This window comes from Fringilla coelebs (genome assembly GCF_963513975.1).
Source record: "Fringilla coelebs genome assembly, chromosome: 2".
Lineage (NCBI taxonomy): Eukaryota > Metazoa > Chordata > Aves > Passeriformes > Fringillidae > Fringilla > Fringilla coelebs.
Genome location: NC_140029.1, coordinates 102,320,685 through 102,336,439, shown reverse-complemented (window position 1 = coordinate 102,336,439; position 15,755 = coordinate 102,320,685). Strand labels below are relative to the sequence as shown.

At 41.8% G+C, this 15,755-nt stretch overlaps 1 protein-coding gene across 1 annotated transcript in view; it reads right to left on the bottom strand.

Moving 5' to 3' along the window:
- Positions 1-854: 854 nt before the first annotated feature.
- Positions 855-15,755, bottom strand: part of CYYR1 (cysteine and tyrosine rich 1) — a gene marked incomplete at its 5' end in the record, with an annotated part of 30,839 nt that continues 15,938 nt past the window's right edge. Inside the window, 2 exons of the mRNA XM_084201065.1 lie at positions 855-1,127; positions 5,053-5,210. Coding sequence (XP_084057191.1) covers positions 994-1,127; positions 5,053-5,210 — 292 coding nt within the window. The 3' untranslated portion in view covers positions 855-993. The remainder of the gene's footprint in view (positions 1,128-5,052; positions 5,211-15,755) is intronic.

Below are 15,755 nucleotides of genomic sequence, written 5' to 3'. Positions count from 1 at the left end.
GCCCAAGACACATTCAAAAGTAACCAGATGCTCACAGTCTCCACCCTCATCTCTTTGCTAAGGCTGGATATCCTCATTACTGGTAAATAAAATTTTAAAACCCTGGCTTTATGCAATTAAACTGATGTCAAATCTAGGACATTTTAATATTTGTTTTGCATTTTTTTTCTCCCATTTGTGAGTTCTGCTGATTCAGTATTTTTATACGAAAATCAAGATATCATTTGCTGGTATAAAAGGTATTTTAGCATATTTTCAATGTATAGAGGTTTTCAGTCCAGGTAAAAATAGATCAGCTATAAATTAGTGTATTTCACATACAAAAATTCTCCTCATGTTAACATTTCAGTTCATAAACTAGACACAAACTGCTTAAAAAGAGGCACTTGAAAAATCTGCACTTGGCCAAAAATAATACCCATCATTTTTTAATTACTAGAAAACTCTACCAGCACTTCTCCTTGTAACATGGTTATCAGAACCAATATGCATAGTGATCATTGGGCATTAGCAGCTGGAAGTAGAAACAGAAAACAGTTTCAGTCTTTCTTGTTGCTTATTCTCCTTGTTTCAAGGAAAGGCATAGCAGTTACCTCAAGACAACAGTTGATGCTTTCCTCCAGAATAAGCCCCAGCACCCTCTTGTGCTTTTGAAACAAACTGTTTGCACCACTTGCACATTCCTACATGGGAAAACCCCCACTCCCACGTGCTGTAGGTGAAGCTAAGAACTGGTGTTAAGCACTACTCATCAGACACTAACTTTTAGGAACTGTTTCTTTGGTCACATGTTGTTTAATCATGAAATGTGATGATCCAGAGTGGACAGTATTTTTATTCATCCTGAGCCTTGGCAACCATTCCAGTCTATTTCAACACCTGGCCACATGTGTTGATGCAAAACCCAATCCTATTTGTCCCTGAGTAGTAGCATTGTCCCAGCAGTGCTGGCTGTTTCAAGAGGCAGTCAATATCCATGTGAAGCCATGTTAATTATTTCCTTGAATATCCAGGGTATGGAGGGGGTGGGGGATACTGTATCACAGTCTGTGGGGCTGGAGTATAACGTGGAGGTAGGTCAGCTGGGTACTCCATTTCATGTTCATAACTGTATGGTGGTGGAATCCCTGAAATGGGAGAAAAAAACACAGAGTTAAAAAACTGTTTTTCATATGCAGCCTTCAAGTATTTTCTTGCTGATATCCAGACTTGCATGCAACTGATATAAAACCTCCTGGCAATTCATTCATTTTTTTGCAGGCTGCCATTATACAGTCAATTTATATCAATGTGAGTCATTGTTTATTGCCCTTTACTTCCCTCCTTAGCTGTGTGCCTACCTACAGGCTGTGCCAGTAACAGTGTTTAAGTGCCTGTATGGCAGATGATACCAGGCAAATGTGGTAGAGCTAAACATTTTGGGGGGAGAAAGGCTGAGTTTATCAGCTCCATTCCCTTCTACCTCCTTCAGCAGCAACAGGGATTTATGTCATGCCAAAATTACAACAGTCAGGGTTCTTGATCTCCACAGACACTCAAACACCCTCTGGATCGCCAGGTGGCTGTTTGCCACAGCACAGCATCACACTTCCCAGGGCAAGACATCTTAGCATAGCTTGGGCTGAGGAAGAACAAAGCTTTCACCTTGTTCACACCAATGGGGACATCTCAGGAGAGCCCAGCATTCATAAACTGGATTAGGCATTTAGGAGGCAACAAAAATATTCAGAAAAAACTTTCGCAATTACTTCTAATAGCTTTAAAGAAAAAGGATTCATTCACTGACAAAAAAGACAGTGAATGCTGCAGAATGGTAGCAGGTAAGAACTAAAGGCTCTGTATCAGCATCCAAATATGTATCAGCATATATGTATCAGCATTCTCTACAAATTTTAAGGTCCAGAGTCTGCTCATGTCTCCATTTATGTCACCACAGATCCTCTCCTGTCTCCTCCATAGATGTCTCAGGCAGACTGGCAACAGAACAGTTCTAGCAAAGAGTGGAAAGAGAAACCTAGGATGTTTGTGATGGGGGGAAGAGACTCAAATCCCACTGTGCCATGAAAAGCATGCTCTGCTCTCTTGAACACTATGCTGCTGCTGTGGCTGAGGCAGAAGCAAGAGCATCCTCACACTTGCTTGTCCTGTCCAAAACAGGTAATGGCAGGGGCAGCGTTGGCCACAAGCCATGCAGCCAAACCAGGTCAGTCATTATTCCAGAAGTGTTCATGTCAGCAGGGAACACAGAAAACATTTCCAAGCTTCCCCATCCTCCAAAACCTGCTGCTGCTGAGAGGAAGAACTGCTCAAACTGAGGCTTGAACTACAGACCTTGAGATGTAGAGTCAAACTGCCTAGAGATTGAGAGATAAGGGGGTGTCATTGCAGGAGAAGACTTGGGGAGGAAAAGGTTACAGCCCTGGAGTTTTCATTTTGCTCTTGTTTTTACAGCTTGCAGAAACTATTTATTTTTGAAGTAGCTCTTCAGCAATTCATGGTTGAAAATACTGCCATTTTCTTTCATACTCATCTCTGTACACAAAATATTGTTGAAATTATAAGGATGATTACAGATGCTTTCAGTCTAACTGGAACCTAATACTGTGAGAGAGAAAACAGACATTAGAGCTGGTATAATAAAGGAATACATAAAAAGTATTGTATAGCTTGTTGATAAGTATATATAATGCACCTGAGGTTCTCTGCAACCTCTGCAACAAGAGGGAATATAAAAGTAGGGATCTCTAGGAGTGGGATGACAAGACTTCATGCATGGAACACCTCTGCATTTTATTACAATGAACTCCCAAAGTCATCCCAAGGCAATTGCTCCTGAATTTGTAATTAACCATGTCACTGAATTGCATTATGCTGCATCCAGGGTCTGCTTTTCTCTTCACCAGTGTGGCCATTTTCATATGGTAGATGTGGAATCGAGGCAAATGTGCCTTGCAGACCCCAGCTGGCTCAGTGCCACCTCCTTTGGTGTTCCTAGACTGGTGCAAGTTGACAAGTGTGGTGCAGTGGGTGACTCTACACCAAGGTGGCTCATACACAGCCGTATGTACCAGCTCACACTCACTCTGGACACAACTGCACTGTCCCAGAGGCACAAGGGGTCCCTACTGTCCCCTGGGATGCTGCAGACCCTGTGACACCTCTGGCTTAGACCCTGTGCCTTCCTGCTGCTGCCTGCACCTAAAAAAAATTACATCAAAACAATTTTAATTCACAGAGAAGCCTGCACTGAGCATGTCCAACACTTGGCTAACTTTGACTAAGGCACAAACATGTACCTCAGCACCATGTCCCCACCTGGGACTGTGGGGGTGGGTAGAACTAGGTGATCTCTAAGCTCCATCCCAACCCAAGGCATTCTAAGATTTTACAACCATTCCCCAAATTTGTATTCCAAATTCCAGTTCAGGCATGATGCCAGATGGATGCAGAGATCGAGCACTGCATCCTAGCCAGCAGTGCCTCCTGGGACATGCACCTGCAGAGATGCCCATGTGCTTTTGTAGAAGTCACCTGGGATCCTGCAGCACCCAGCAGTGCTTGTGAGCTCTGGGCAGAAAACAGTCAGCTCAGGTTGCATTAGACTCCACATCACCTCTCAAAGCCTTTGCACTATGATCCACAGACCTTATTGTCCAGGTTTTCCCCCTTCTGTGATATGCCTGCCCTCTATTATACTGGACAATGCGAAGGAGCCAGCTGCACAGAACAACAACAAATACAAAAACCAGAACACTAAAGAAGAACAAGTGATCTATTGCCAGAGAGCCTCTGGCATAGGGAGACAGTTTGTCCTGTAAAATGCAGCACTGCCCTGAGCAAGGGCTTGACACACTCCTGCAGGCACCATGAGCCACCCATCTGTGAAGTGGCCCCCCTGGCCAGATCTCCTTAGCCCACTCAGCAGCTGAATGAACCCTCCGAGAGAGAGCTGTGCTGCCAGACACTGCATCCTGAGCTGTCCTGCCTTTCTCAGCAGGAGCTGTGCTCTTCAGCTCCAGACTGAGAAGAGCCTCCTGCTGTAGTCACATTCCCCATTCACTTTGTGTCAGAGACTGAAATAGTTCATGCCTCAAACACTGATATAAAAGAGTTTTGCCCATTGTAACAAAAACTGTATGAAGAAGCTGTAACCAAAGAAGCCTCCCTGAACATACCCGATTGGAACTTTGGACTGTAAGTTAAACCACCTAGATAAGATGATTTCCTTCAATCATTTCAGGCCTAGGGAAAAACAAACAAGGCTAAGGGAATGTATCCACAAGAAAGCCAAACCCAGTAGAGATTCTTCCCTGGCTGAGTTTGGTGTTGAGGAGACCATAGCCCACTAAAGCCAGGTTTCCTCTCCCCTCAAAACGAGGAGAGGCAGGAGGTTTTGGCTGTAACCACTGGTCAGAGGCACTGAACACCCATCCTCCCTTACACAAACTGGCCCAGCTGTGAAAAGCCCAACCCCACAGGTGAGATCCATGGGACATTCATGTGAGAGGCAGCTGAGGGAATGCCATAATCCATCAAAGACCCCCTCCCCACCAAAGTGCCCTCACTGTCATTCCTAAAGCCTTTCACCACAGGACTGCATGTGATGCAACAAACCCAGAGTCTGTTGTAAGGGACAATGGCAAACTCCCCCTGCCCCAGGGAGGTGCCTGGGTTTTCCTACTCAGACTGAGCCATATAAGCCCATTGTATTCTATACTTTTCAGGGGGACCATCAGCACCAAGAAGACCAGCTGGAGAGGATCAATGAATGGAACATCGTTGGGATCCACAGAGTGGTGATATTTTCCTTATTCTCTCTCTGTCACTCACCTTTCTTTCCCCCCACTTATTTTCTATCTTTCTCTCTCTCATGTCAGACCAAACCCATACTATTCTCACAGGCCTATGGTCTCGTTTGCATCTTAATTTGGGCAGAGGCATTTCTAAGAATTTTAATAATCAGATCATGAGTGTGGAGCTGTAACTATGCAAGGATTACACTCCTGCCATGACCCCAGACACCCTTGCAGGGCTGTCACTTTGGTTCCTTACCTGGGTACGTGTTGATGGTGTTGATGTGTGTTGCTCGGATGACCCCTACTCGAGTCTCACGGCTGCTTTTCATGCACATGCAGATACAGATGGCAATCCCAGCAATCACTCCCATGATAAATACTATGCCAAAAACAATTCCAGCTATCGCTGTGCCTCTGCAAAGGGGAATGGAAACATGCAGTCAGACTCAGACAAATAATGTTTACAAAACAAAATTATTTTCTCAAGGGCAGCCTCTATGTGAGAAAAAAATGCATATTAATTACTGAAAATTCCTCAAATTTTGATCCATCAAGGCATGTTAGCAGAAAAAAATGAAAGACATCTGAAAAGAAAACGAGAAATTATTTCAAAGTCACCTTAGCAATTGTGCCAGATCACTCTGCTGATTTACCATATATTAAATCCTCCCATTTTAGGGCCATCTAAATTTATCTACTTTTAAACATTATGAGGAATAATTCCTTCCTTTTCCCCTCATCACGTAAGATCTCTTCTTTTCTGAAAAGCATTGGTGTGGTGTTGTGAGGTCCCCAGGACAAGGTGAGAGCTAAGAATTTGACTCCATGTTCTCAGAAGGCCAATTTATTATTTTATGATATTATATTAAAAAATTATATACTAAAACTATGCTAAACAAAGAGAAAGGATACATCAGAAGGTTAGAAAAGAATGGTAATGAAAGCTCGTGACTGACTCCTCAGAGTCTGACACAGCTGATGGTGATTGGTTATTAATTAAAAACAATCCACATGGAAGCAATCAAAGATGCACCTGTTGGTAAACAACCTCCAGACCCCATTCCAAAGCAATCACCATAATTATTATTTACTTTTATTTTCTGAGGCTTCTCAGGAGAAAAATCCTGGCAAAGGGATTTTTCAGAAAATATCACAGTGACACATTGGTATGATTTTCTTTTGAAAAGAAAGCCTAAGTTATCCCCAGCAATATATTTCAGAAGCATCCATGTGCATGATATATTGTCATTGTTTTATTCTAGGTCAAAAAGTCCTTCTGCAGTGCTTCTGATCCCACAGATTAAGAACAGCATCCTCTTCTCAAGGATGAGCAGCATAAAGCAAAGCAACACCACCATTTCACACATTTGCTGCTTTAGCCAGCACACATATTTGAGGCATAAACACTTTCTTTTAAAATGATCCAGAGGAAACAACTCAGCTCCTGAAATAATGAATCAGAATTTCCTTGAAATTTTAATATAGGGAAAGGAAAGAAAGCTTTATTGTACCCACACATTGGAGAAAAACCTCGGAAAACCTCAAAAAAAAAAAAAAAAACAACAAAACAACCTCAACTAAGAGACACTGAAGAGCTCCCAGTAATACTGAGAGCAAAATCAGCCTTTCTGATGAACCCTACTTCACTCAGGTTAGTTGCCAGCTACAGGCAGTTAAGCATGTTATATGAAAGATGGTATTTATAGCCTACCCTTTCATGAAAAAAAAAAACAGTGACTTGACAGAAATATTCTTACTATGTGCATCTCTTCATCTTTCAGCAAAGACTTCAAATTGCCACCTTGCTGGCAACCTTTCAACTGAATATTTTAATCAATCCAAATTGATAGTTTGTCAGCATGAATAAGCCTCACTAGGAATTATTGCAATGTAGAGAATACAACAGGCACTGCAATACCACAAATATTAACAGGAGTCTAAACCATAGTTTAGATTCCCCACAGAAGCATGGGAAAACATAGCAGGCCTGTTTTTCGAAATGCTGATAGTCTGCTTGCTTCAAAAAACTCAGCAAGAGTCAGGATGGACTCAATACTTGAAAATGAGACCTTCTATTTGGGAACCTAAATATGAATTTAAGATCTTGTTTTTAGGCTCCAGCTGTTCAGGAACTTGGCCATGATTTGCAGTACAATCACTTAATTGTACAGCATAAGTAAACACAGAACATATGGTGGTGTAATAAATACACTGCCAGAGAGCTAAATTGTTTTCTGCTGTTCTATAGCAATGAATGAAGAGTGTGCAGGGAGAACAAATCTGTTAATGTTTTGCAGAATTTATGAAGACCTAATTAACAAAAGCCTAACTCATGACAGCAAACACCTGGCTGTAAAACCAGTAGCTCAAAATGCCGACAAGATCAAGTGCTTTGTATTAATGACCACGAGTAACTGAGAAACACAACCACTGTAACTGGCATCTAAGAAAAAAGAAGTATTTTCCTTTCAAAGATGCTCTTGGAAGATGTGACCAACATGATCACTGCCTTGAGAGAAACTGTCATAGGAGACAATAGTTTGATTCAGAAGACGCTTCAAAAACTATACTCTCTTCATTCCAGAAGATTCTCTATTAATGTCACAATTAAAAAGCTATGGTACCCCTTTTACAAACAAGGGATTTGCTACTGCTTTTGCTACATTCACTTAGTGGATGAAGCACTGTGAGCACTGCATCAGAGTTGCAGGGAACTCCCTAATGCAGAAATAATCCCTCTCCCAGCTGGATTCCCAGCAGCAGAACCAGTCACTGCTGACCACTGCCCTCCAGTCCTGCATTGCTTTGTTCATGGTCCACTGCTGCCCAGCTCCTGCATCCCTGGTACACTCTGCCTGGCTGATCTGCTCAAACCCCAGAAACCACAACAGTTTCTTGCGCTTCCAACAAGCTGCACCCTGAGGAAAACTCAACCTCCATCCTAGAAGCATGGAACACACAGCACATGTTACCTTCCTAGTGCTAAATTAAAAGTCCTGTATTAATAAAGCTGATTGTATAACACAGTTTAAATAGTTTGCCTCCACTGTTTTTGAAGGCAAAGGCATCCCATTTGCTCCAGAAGTGTTCAGCCAGATTCCATACTCCATTTGTGCTGAGAAATGGCCTGCACTCTTTATTGGCAAGACACAGCTGTAGAAAGCCTCTCTGCACCTGCCTCCACCTGAAAAAATGGGCTGAAGTCCACTGTTGGAAAAGGCCTCTGAACCTAAGCACAACTACACTGATTGAGAGGACTTAAGGAGATTTACTCTTTCAAATGTATGTAGTAGAATACATGTAACTCCATACCACCAGCTAATAGTGAGTCAGAATGCAAACTCACTCTGGCTCAGAGACCCGCCCTTAAAGCCCCTCACAATGGCCCCAGTGAAACCAGGGGCACATTGCCTCACTTATCAGGCTGCATCTTCTCAGCATCAAATCCTGGCAAGACAGTGGTCATGTAGCAGCTTTTCTGGGCACACAGCACAAAATGAAATGTTTGTTCTTTTTGTGGAAAGCCCATGACTAGAATATATGTGTTGGGAAATCCCAGCTTTACAGAGACAGGGCAACAGAGAGGCATTTTAAAAGATTTTATTCCAGTATCAGTCTCGTTGAAGGGTGAGACATAAGAGATGTAAAACTCAATGCCATTCTATCAGAAGCCAACCTATTTCCTGGTTACAACACCTTAGAAATTTTTCAGCCTATTAGCTTTTGCCACACAATGCTACTAATACTTCTAACACCAATCATCTATTATTTACCCCATGTGGTCTTACTACATTGCATCTTTCACAGTTCTAATTCTCCAAAATATCTGGTCTTTTTGCAAGGTCATTGTTTTAAAGTCGTTTCTAGTTCAATCTCTTTCTCAACAATGTCATCTCTATTCCATGGCCTTTCTAAGTCAGCACAGCTTATCTCAGAGTTTGCACACAAATGTAGAAAAAACGTACAAAAGCTTTGTGAGCTTTCAGTCAGGTTTTGAGAATCCTTTACAACTCCATTTCTGACATATAAGAAAAATAAGCATGTATTTTTTCTGAAATGTTAAGGTTTCTCTTTGCCCTATTACAGAATTTCTGAAAATAAATATCCTATAAGCAAATATGCCTTTTTCTTAAAGCCTACTTGCTTTATCCCTCTTTCTCTCATTTTTTATTTATTGATATTTTAGACTTCTGTATAGAAGCACAGAGGGATATGGTGGGGTTTAAAGCTGTTCAAGGGCAAGTGCCCAATAGAAAAGTGGCACTTTTTGCAAAAGAAGACTAAAGCAAAAGAAGACTTGGAAACTACACAACAGAGCCACAGAGCAACTAGGAAGTTTCAAAAAAAAATTTTTGAAATGGAACAGCAGGAAGGAAAACATTATGCAAAGTCCTAACAGGGAGGTAAAACTTACACTGAAGAAGACTTCAAGCATGAGCTCTGTATTGTTCTTAAGTACAACCTTTTCTACCCTTCATCTAACATGCACTACACCTGTGTGCCCCCTGTACCCTTTTGTGGCTGGTCAGTGCACCTTGGCACTCCATGTCTCATTACCTTCAACACTGTTCACCTGTCCTGCACAGTGGTAGCCCATTAGGGATGAGGCTTGGCTGCAGCTCCACTCCCCATTTTCACAAACTGTGCCTACAAAGTCCATCACAGAAACAAAGCCAATGAAGAGGAGAGGACTACCACAGAAAAATAATGCATAGGAAAGTAAAGATTGAGAGGGGAAAAATAATTTTAAAGCTGTAGAAATGTCAAGAGACACTGTCAAGATAAAAATCAGCTATTTAAAGAAGAAGCTTTCCTCCTGTTTTTAGCAACATCCCACTGGAAAGAATATAAATCTCATTCCCAGCTTAACATTTCTGGCCCAGACAGGTTGGTTAATTTTTTGCTGTATCACTTGATGGATTTCTTTTCTGCAAACCTGTCCAGCCTTAACCTAAGCTCAGGTAAATTTTAGGACCCACAGCCTCAGGTGGCAAAGAATTTCCCAGCTGAACTATAGAAGAGTCATATAGTCACAGCATGGTTTATGTTGGAAGGGACCTCAAAGACCATCTAGTTCCAACCTCCCTGCCATTGGTGGGGATGTCTTGTACTAGACCAGGTAGCTCCAAGCCTATCCAAGTTGGCTTTGAACACCTCCAGGGATGAGACTTCTCTGGACAACTTATTCTATTACTTTGCCATCCTCTCAGTAAAGAATTGCTCCTTAATATCTAATCTAAACCTGCCTTCTTTCAGTTTAAAAACATTATGTGTCTGACAAACTGTGCCCTCTGTAACTATTCTAAACTGAATACCCAATAGTTTTCTCTGGGGATCCTAGCCCTCAGCTCATCACCTACCAGCTACCCCTTTCTTCTGCACTGCGTGCAATTTTACAGACATTTAGAATCATGCCAGCCAGCCAACTCTTCCCCTGCAGAAACCTGGTCCCTCTTGGCTATTCTGCCTACAGGGACTGCTTCGTGCCTTGAAGCCCTGGCCACTCCTCACTGCATTTTTTCTCAACCTCTTTTGTTGTTTTCTGAGAGCATGGTATTAGATTTGTTTTTTCTTGACTGTCAAACAGTCAGGAAATAAATAAGTTTTTTTGGCACTATTTACCATAGTACCAAGTCTCATTTCTGAGAGTAACATCAGTCCAGAGCCCACCAAGTCTTCTGGGAGCTTGGGCTGCTTCCCCCTGGACACAGCATGTAGTGTTTATGGGCCCTGGATTTTCTGCCTCAGTGCCTGGACTCCTGTCCTCTGCTGCAGGACACAGGCTCAAGCACAGGTGAGCTTGAGCTACCAGTTTTGCCAAAGCCCAGCTCACTTTATAGTACTGTATCAATTTAGAAACTCTCATTGTAGAGGGGACAGTGCTCTGCACCAGAGATGCATTTATACTGGCATAAAGGTCTTTTCGTCCCATAATTGCTATCATTAGCAATTTTACAACAATTTGATAAAGTATGGCATGTTGTTAGAAACATGTGAGGATCAGTATTCCCACTCTGTCTTCACAATATTCTTTACCATGTTACTGCAAGAAAGATGTGCCATTCTCAGACTTTGCTCAGCTGATCTCTTCCATCTCATCATCTTTCCTAATTCCAGTACTTTATTAGTTCTCCAATTAATTTATTGCCAACTCTCTGTATTTATGATTTGTTGGCACTGCATCTCTAGAATAATATTAGTAAAAATTCATGCAATACACTTCGAAAAACTACTGCTAATATTAATAAAAGCCCTTCAATTTCTCACCCTTCAATTTGAAAGGAAGCATTGTGCCAGTGTCAAACTGCAACACAGCTGGTGATTTTTTTAAAACTCACTCTCTAAGATAAAATAAAACCAAAAAATCAATGATCTTTGGCACTCTGATCTAGATATTTTGGAATATTCTTTGGAAAAAAATACTCTTTGGACTCTTAATCAGACACAATGTGATTCAGAGGGAGGCAGTGTTGGACTATTTATCCAATTTGGTTGGCAAACCCCTTGGTTACTTGGACCAGTAACAGAACTGCAGCAGCATCACATGCCATTTTCTCCAGCCTCCACCAGAGCAGACAGACCTGTTCTGAGGCATTTGCCCCTCCCCACCCTTATTTTCATAGGGACAAAACCACACAGTGAGTGATCCTCTAAGAGACTGATTTTGCTGTCCAGTGTATTTTGACTGGGGTACCTTGAAAACCTCAGAGCAAAAGCTGGTGGAGGAGAGACTGATTCAGCTGGGGTACTCCATGGCTGAGCCAGCAGCCTTCTCAGCAGAGTTCTACAGCCCTAGAAAAAGGGATACACCAGGGTAACACAGGCAGAAAAAACATCCAACCCAGAAATTAGTTCAGCAGTCAAGCCAGCTACTTCCTCTTTTAAATTAAAAAATTAGTTTACAGAGTGGCAACACAAATGGACCAGGCTTGCCTTTGATGCTTTGCAAGGTGCATTTACACAAAATTCCATCTAGTATTTCTTTTAAACACACTTTTTACCACAGGGTGGAAGGTGATGACTGTCTGCTTCCATAAACAAATCCTGTATATCTACGTTAAAACTGGGTACAGAGTGCACTTGAACACTATTTCCCTTCTTTTGCTCCTACTTGGTTGTATTTAAGGTGTGTTGTTAATGTTTAATTCCTTTCAGATAGTTTCCTCCATGCCATTCCCTCTCTACCATGCTATATTTGCTGGACTCAAGCACCAAAATACCCTCAGCAGGAGCTGTACAATGAAAAGATAATGAGCAATCATCCTAGTTCCTCACCTTTCTCCTCCAGCTCCATGTGGATAGATCACCACTCTGAGACAGTTCCATAAGCTACATAACCTTAGAAAAGGTTAAAAGACATGCTGCCCACCAGTACTGCCAGACCTGAGCAACTTATATAGCTTGTTAAAGGGCTGCTGAGTGACTGAAGTGTAACTGTGGCACACTTGCAAAAAAGAAAACAGAAAAATCAGATAATGTGTAAACCAAAAGGATATGTATTTACAGCTTGTTCTGGTTTGGGCTATTGTCAGGCAGACTTTTCAGAAAATTTGCCTTTTGCAAGATATGCAGACATTTTATGCTTACTTCCTTTATGTTGAAGCATATGCTCTTCTCTCCAGCACGCTGCCAGATGTTCTGCTTGCCAGCAGCGCTGCAATGTGCTTCAAATAAGCAGCCCTGGAAAAGCCATAGTAGCTACCACAGTAAAGGGAGTAGAAACTTCCTCTAGCTGGCTCCCAGGCTGTTTCCCCTGCCTGAGATCTTCCTGCACCCCCAGTCAGAGGGGTTAGAGGGAGGGATGCCATCGATTCCATTCTGCTTATGACTCAATGCAGGACTGGCCCAGAAATAACTTTATGGATAGAGGGAATGATGCATGAGGAGCATGATGCAATACAGCAGGCACAATACTTACTATACAGAAATGTTCTTAACTGAACATGGTTAAGCAAATATATTTTAATTAGCCCACCCTATCTAGCATTTTTATCAGACCAACATGTGCACACATTCAGATGCTGTCTTGGAAACACAGACTCTGTCTTGGCACTTCCAAAATCTCAAAACATTGCTGGAATAAGGAAAAAACCAAGCCAAAAATTTGAACTAAAACAAGAGATTAAAAAAGGGCAGAGGTACACAAGTAAGTACACAAGAAGAAACCTTCCCTTTTTTACCTTTTCTGTGAAATAATTCTGATTAGACTATTGCAAGATTTCCAGTTAACACTTTTCACCTCATGCTCTCCTCTGTCCACTTGCAGCAGCAACTGTTGCCCCACTTTTCCCTCTCAGACATCCTGTTCCCTGCAGTCATGACCTCCCCTTGCTCTTTAATGTGCTTTACATGCTTCCCTCCAAAGGAAATAGAAGCCATAACACAATTCTCATTTTCCAAAACATTCTTTGCTGTGTTTACAAATTCAAGGCCCAACATAATGTTTACCTAAATAGAAAAATATGGCTCAAGTATTTGCTTTAATTTAGAGATTTTTATTTGTTATGATTACAGTTTGAATTGCTGGCTGACCCTTCCATATAAAATACTCTCTGAATCAATGGCAACAAGACAGTCCGAAATTATTCCACTTTCACCCCTCTAAGCATGAAAGCACGAGAGAAGTCATGATGACAAAGTGGGCTTCCAAAAAGTTATTAATCCCCAGTTACAGTTTACTTCTGGCAGCTGGGTTACTGAGTATAGACACCTAAGAGAATCACAGGGTAATGGTATTTCTAGTAATTCTTAACATATCCTTTCTAATACTGGTTTTAATTACAGTAGCTTCTGCAAACTCCATGAGCTCCATGCAGGTGAATCCTGCAGCTCCCCTTCTGAGGAGCTCTTGCTGGAGCAGCCTAAGTTACTATTTTGACTTCTGGACATCTTACCAGTTAGATCCTGAAATCTCTGACCTATCAACAGTCAAACCTGCATTGTTTTACCCAGGAGTGTATCTTAAAAGGTATTTTTGCCCAGCCTGAAGCTAAACCTGTAGAGTCACAGTTGCCAGAAAGAATGATAGTTCAGCACCTTTTGGCGTATCTGCTGTCTGCCTTATGCCTGTAACAAATCCCCAAAAGAGCCACACATGATGTGATTTTGATGTGCCAGGGAACATTCTGCACAAAGACACAGTGAGACAGTGGTCAGTGAGACAACTGTGCAGACACTGAGGGAAAGGGTCAAAAGATGGGGCTTTTAACACTTTCACCAACAGGATGCAAGTGACACATGGATTAAGTGATTTTTAAAAAAGGAAGAACTGCAACTGCTGTAATAAAAAGTAGCAATTTCTCAAGATTTCCAAGTCAATGGGCTATAAAAGAGAAGTAAATATTAGATATGAAAACTAATAGAGAACTCTGCCATGCTTCAAGGCATCTTCAGAGATGCCCTTCATAATCTTGCTGTTTCAACAAGCAAGCTATCTTGTCTTCATTGTTTCACAGCTGTCTATTTGTTGTCTTAGCAGGAATTCTAGGGTTGTTATAGCACAAGGAATTTTATATCTCCAGGGCCTCCTACCTCCTTGAAGTTATTTCACAACGCAGCTCCTCTATGTGCTGCCTGTCCCTGGTCCTTGCAGCAGTCATCTGACTCCACTTCCTCACAGCCAGCATATCCATCTCACTTCACAGTGCGGCCAACAAATGCCAGCTCTCTTCTCAGCACAGCCAACAAACACCATCTCTCCTCACAGCTAGCTAGCAAACTGCAGCTCTCCTCACAGCTAACCACCCTGCTCTTTTGTAGCACTTGCCCTTATTGGCTACAGGTATGGCTTGTTAAGAGCTGGGCCTGTTTCTAATCTTTAGTAATTGGCTCTGCAGCAACTCCTCAGGTGTGAGATTACCTGCTGCACTATTTTCTTACATTCCATCTCCCCACATCTATCCATTCCAATCAACTTCAGCTGCAAAGTTTTGCATAAAAAAGGCTGGCCCTTCTTGTATTTCATTTTCTCCACATAAAACCAATTCCTTGACAGCCTTTTGCCATCCAGCCATTACTATAAGCATTGTGGCATGAGCTGTTGGTGCAGGTGATGCCACATAATTTTTGTCTTTTCCTTTTATATATTTCCTGTATTCTTTACACATGTATTCGTATCTCTGTAGCCTATTGTTGTATCTGTGGCTAGTTTTCCCAGGACTTTTCCCTACCTTTTCCCTAGGCAGAAAGATAAAACATATTTCAGAGCTCCAAGCCCCAGGGAGTACAAGGCCCCATATCCTATCTTGGTTCTTTCTGGGAACTAAGGCTGAAAACCAGCTCTTCAAGACACATTTTCATGAACAAAGTTTAGTTTCCATCTGAGGCAGGAGGATTCAGAGAAGGTTGAACTGGGGAAAATTGCATCAGCACTTATGTCTCTAATTGGTGATTTTTGTCAATTATGCTAATTTGCTAAACTTACAAAACTGTATTCAACCCACATGGGGGTGGGCATTTTGTGAAAACTTCCATATCTGCCGCTGCAGGCCTCTAAAAAAGACCAACCTTTGTATCACCTCCTATACTGATATTATCTTGAAAGTGTATTGTTTTATTTCTAGGTTTGTTAAGTCATCACTGAGAGTTAAGTCACTAAGAGGTTAAGTCATAACTGAGAGTTCACCATCCTCTGCTGCCCGATTTCCTTCACCGGGAACATCTTTATTTAATTCGTTCCTTAGCCAATGAAAGAGAATTAAATGGTAGCTTGCAGAAAAGCCTACCGCTCCTAACATGATAATCCTACCTATTTATTGCAGTTTCTGAAAAATAACAAAAAAATAACAAAACAAAAAACAAACAAACAAACAAAAAAAACACCCCAGCACTCTCCTCTCCATTTCATTTAGGGGGCAAAGTGAAAAAATCTAGACTTTATGTGGCTGTTTAGAGCTGGGACCTAATCCCCAGACAGGCATTTCACAGAAGGGCCTGTGTTAGCACAGCAGAGGCCAGGTG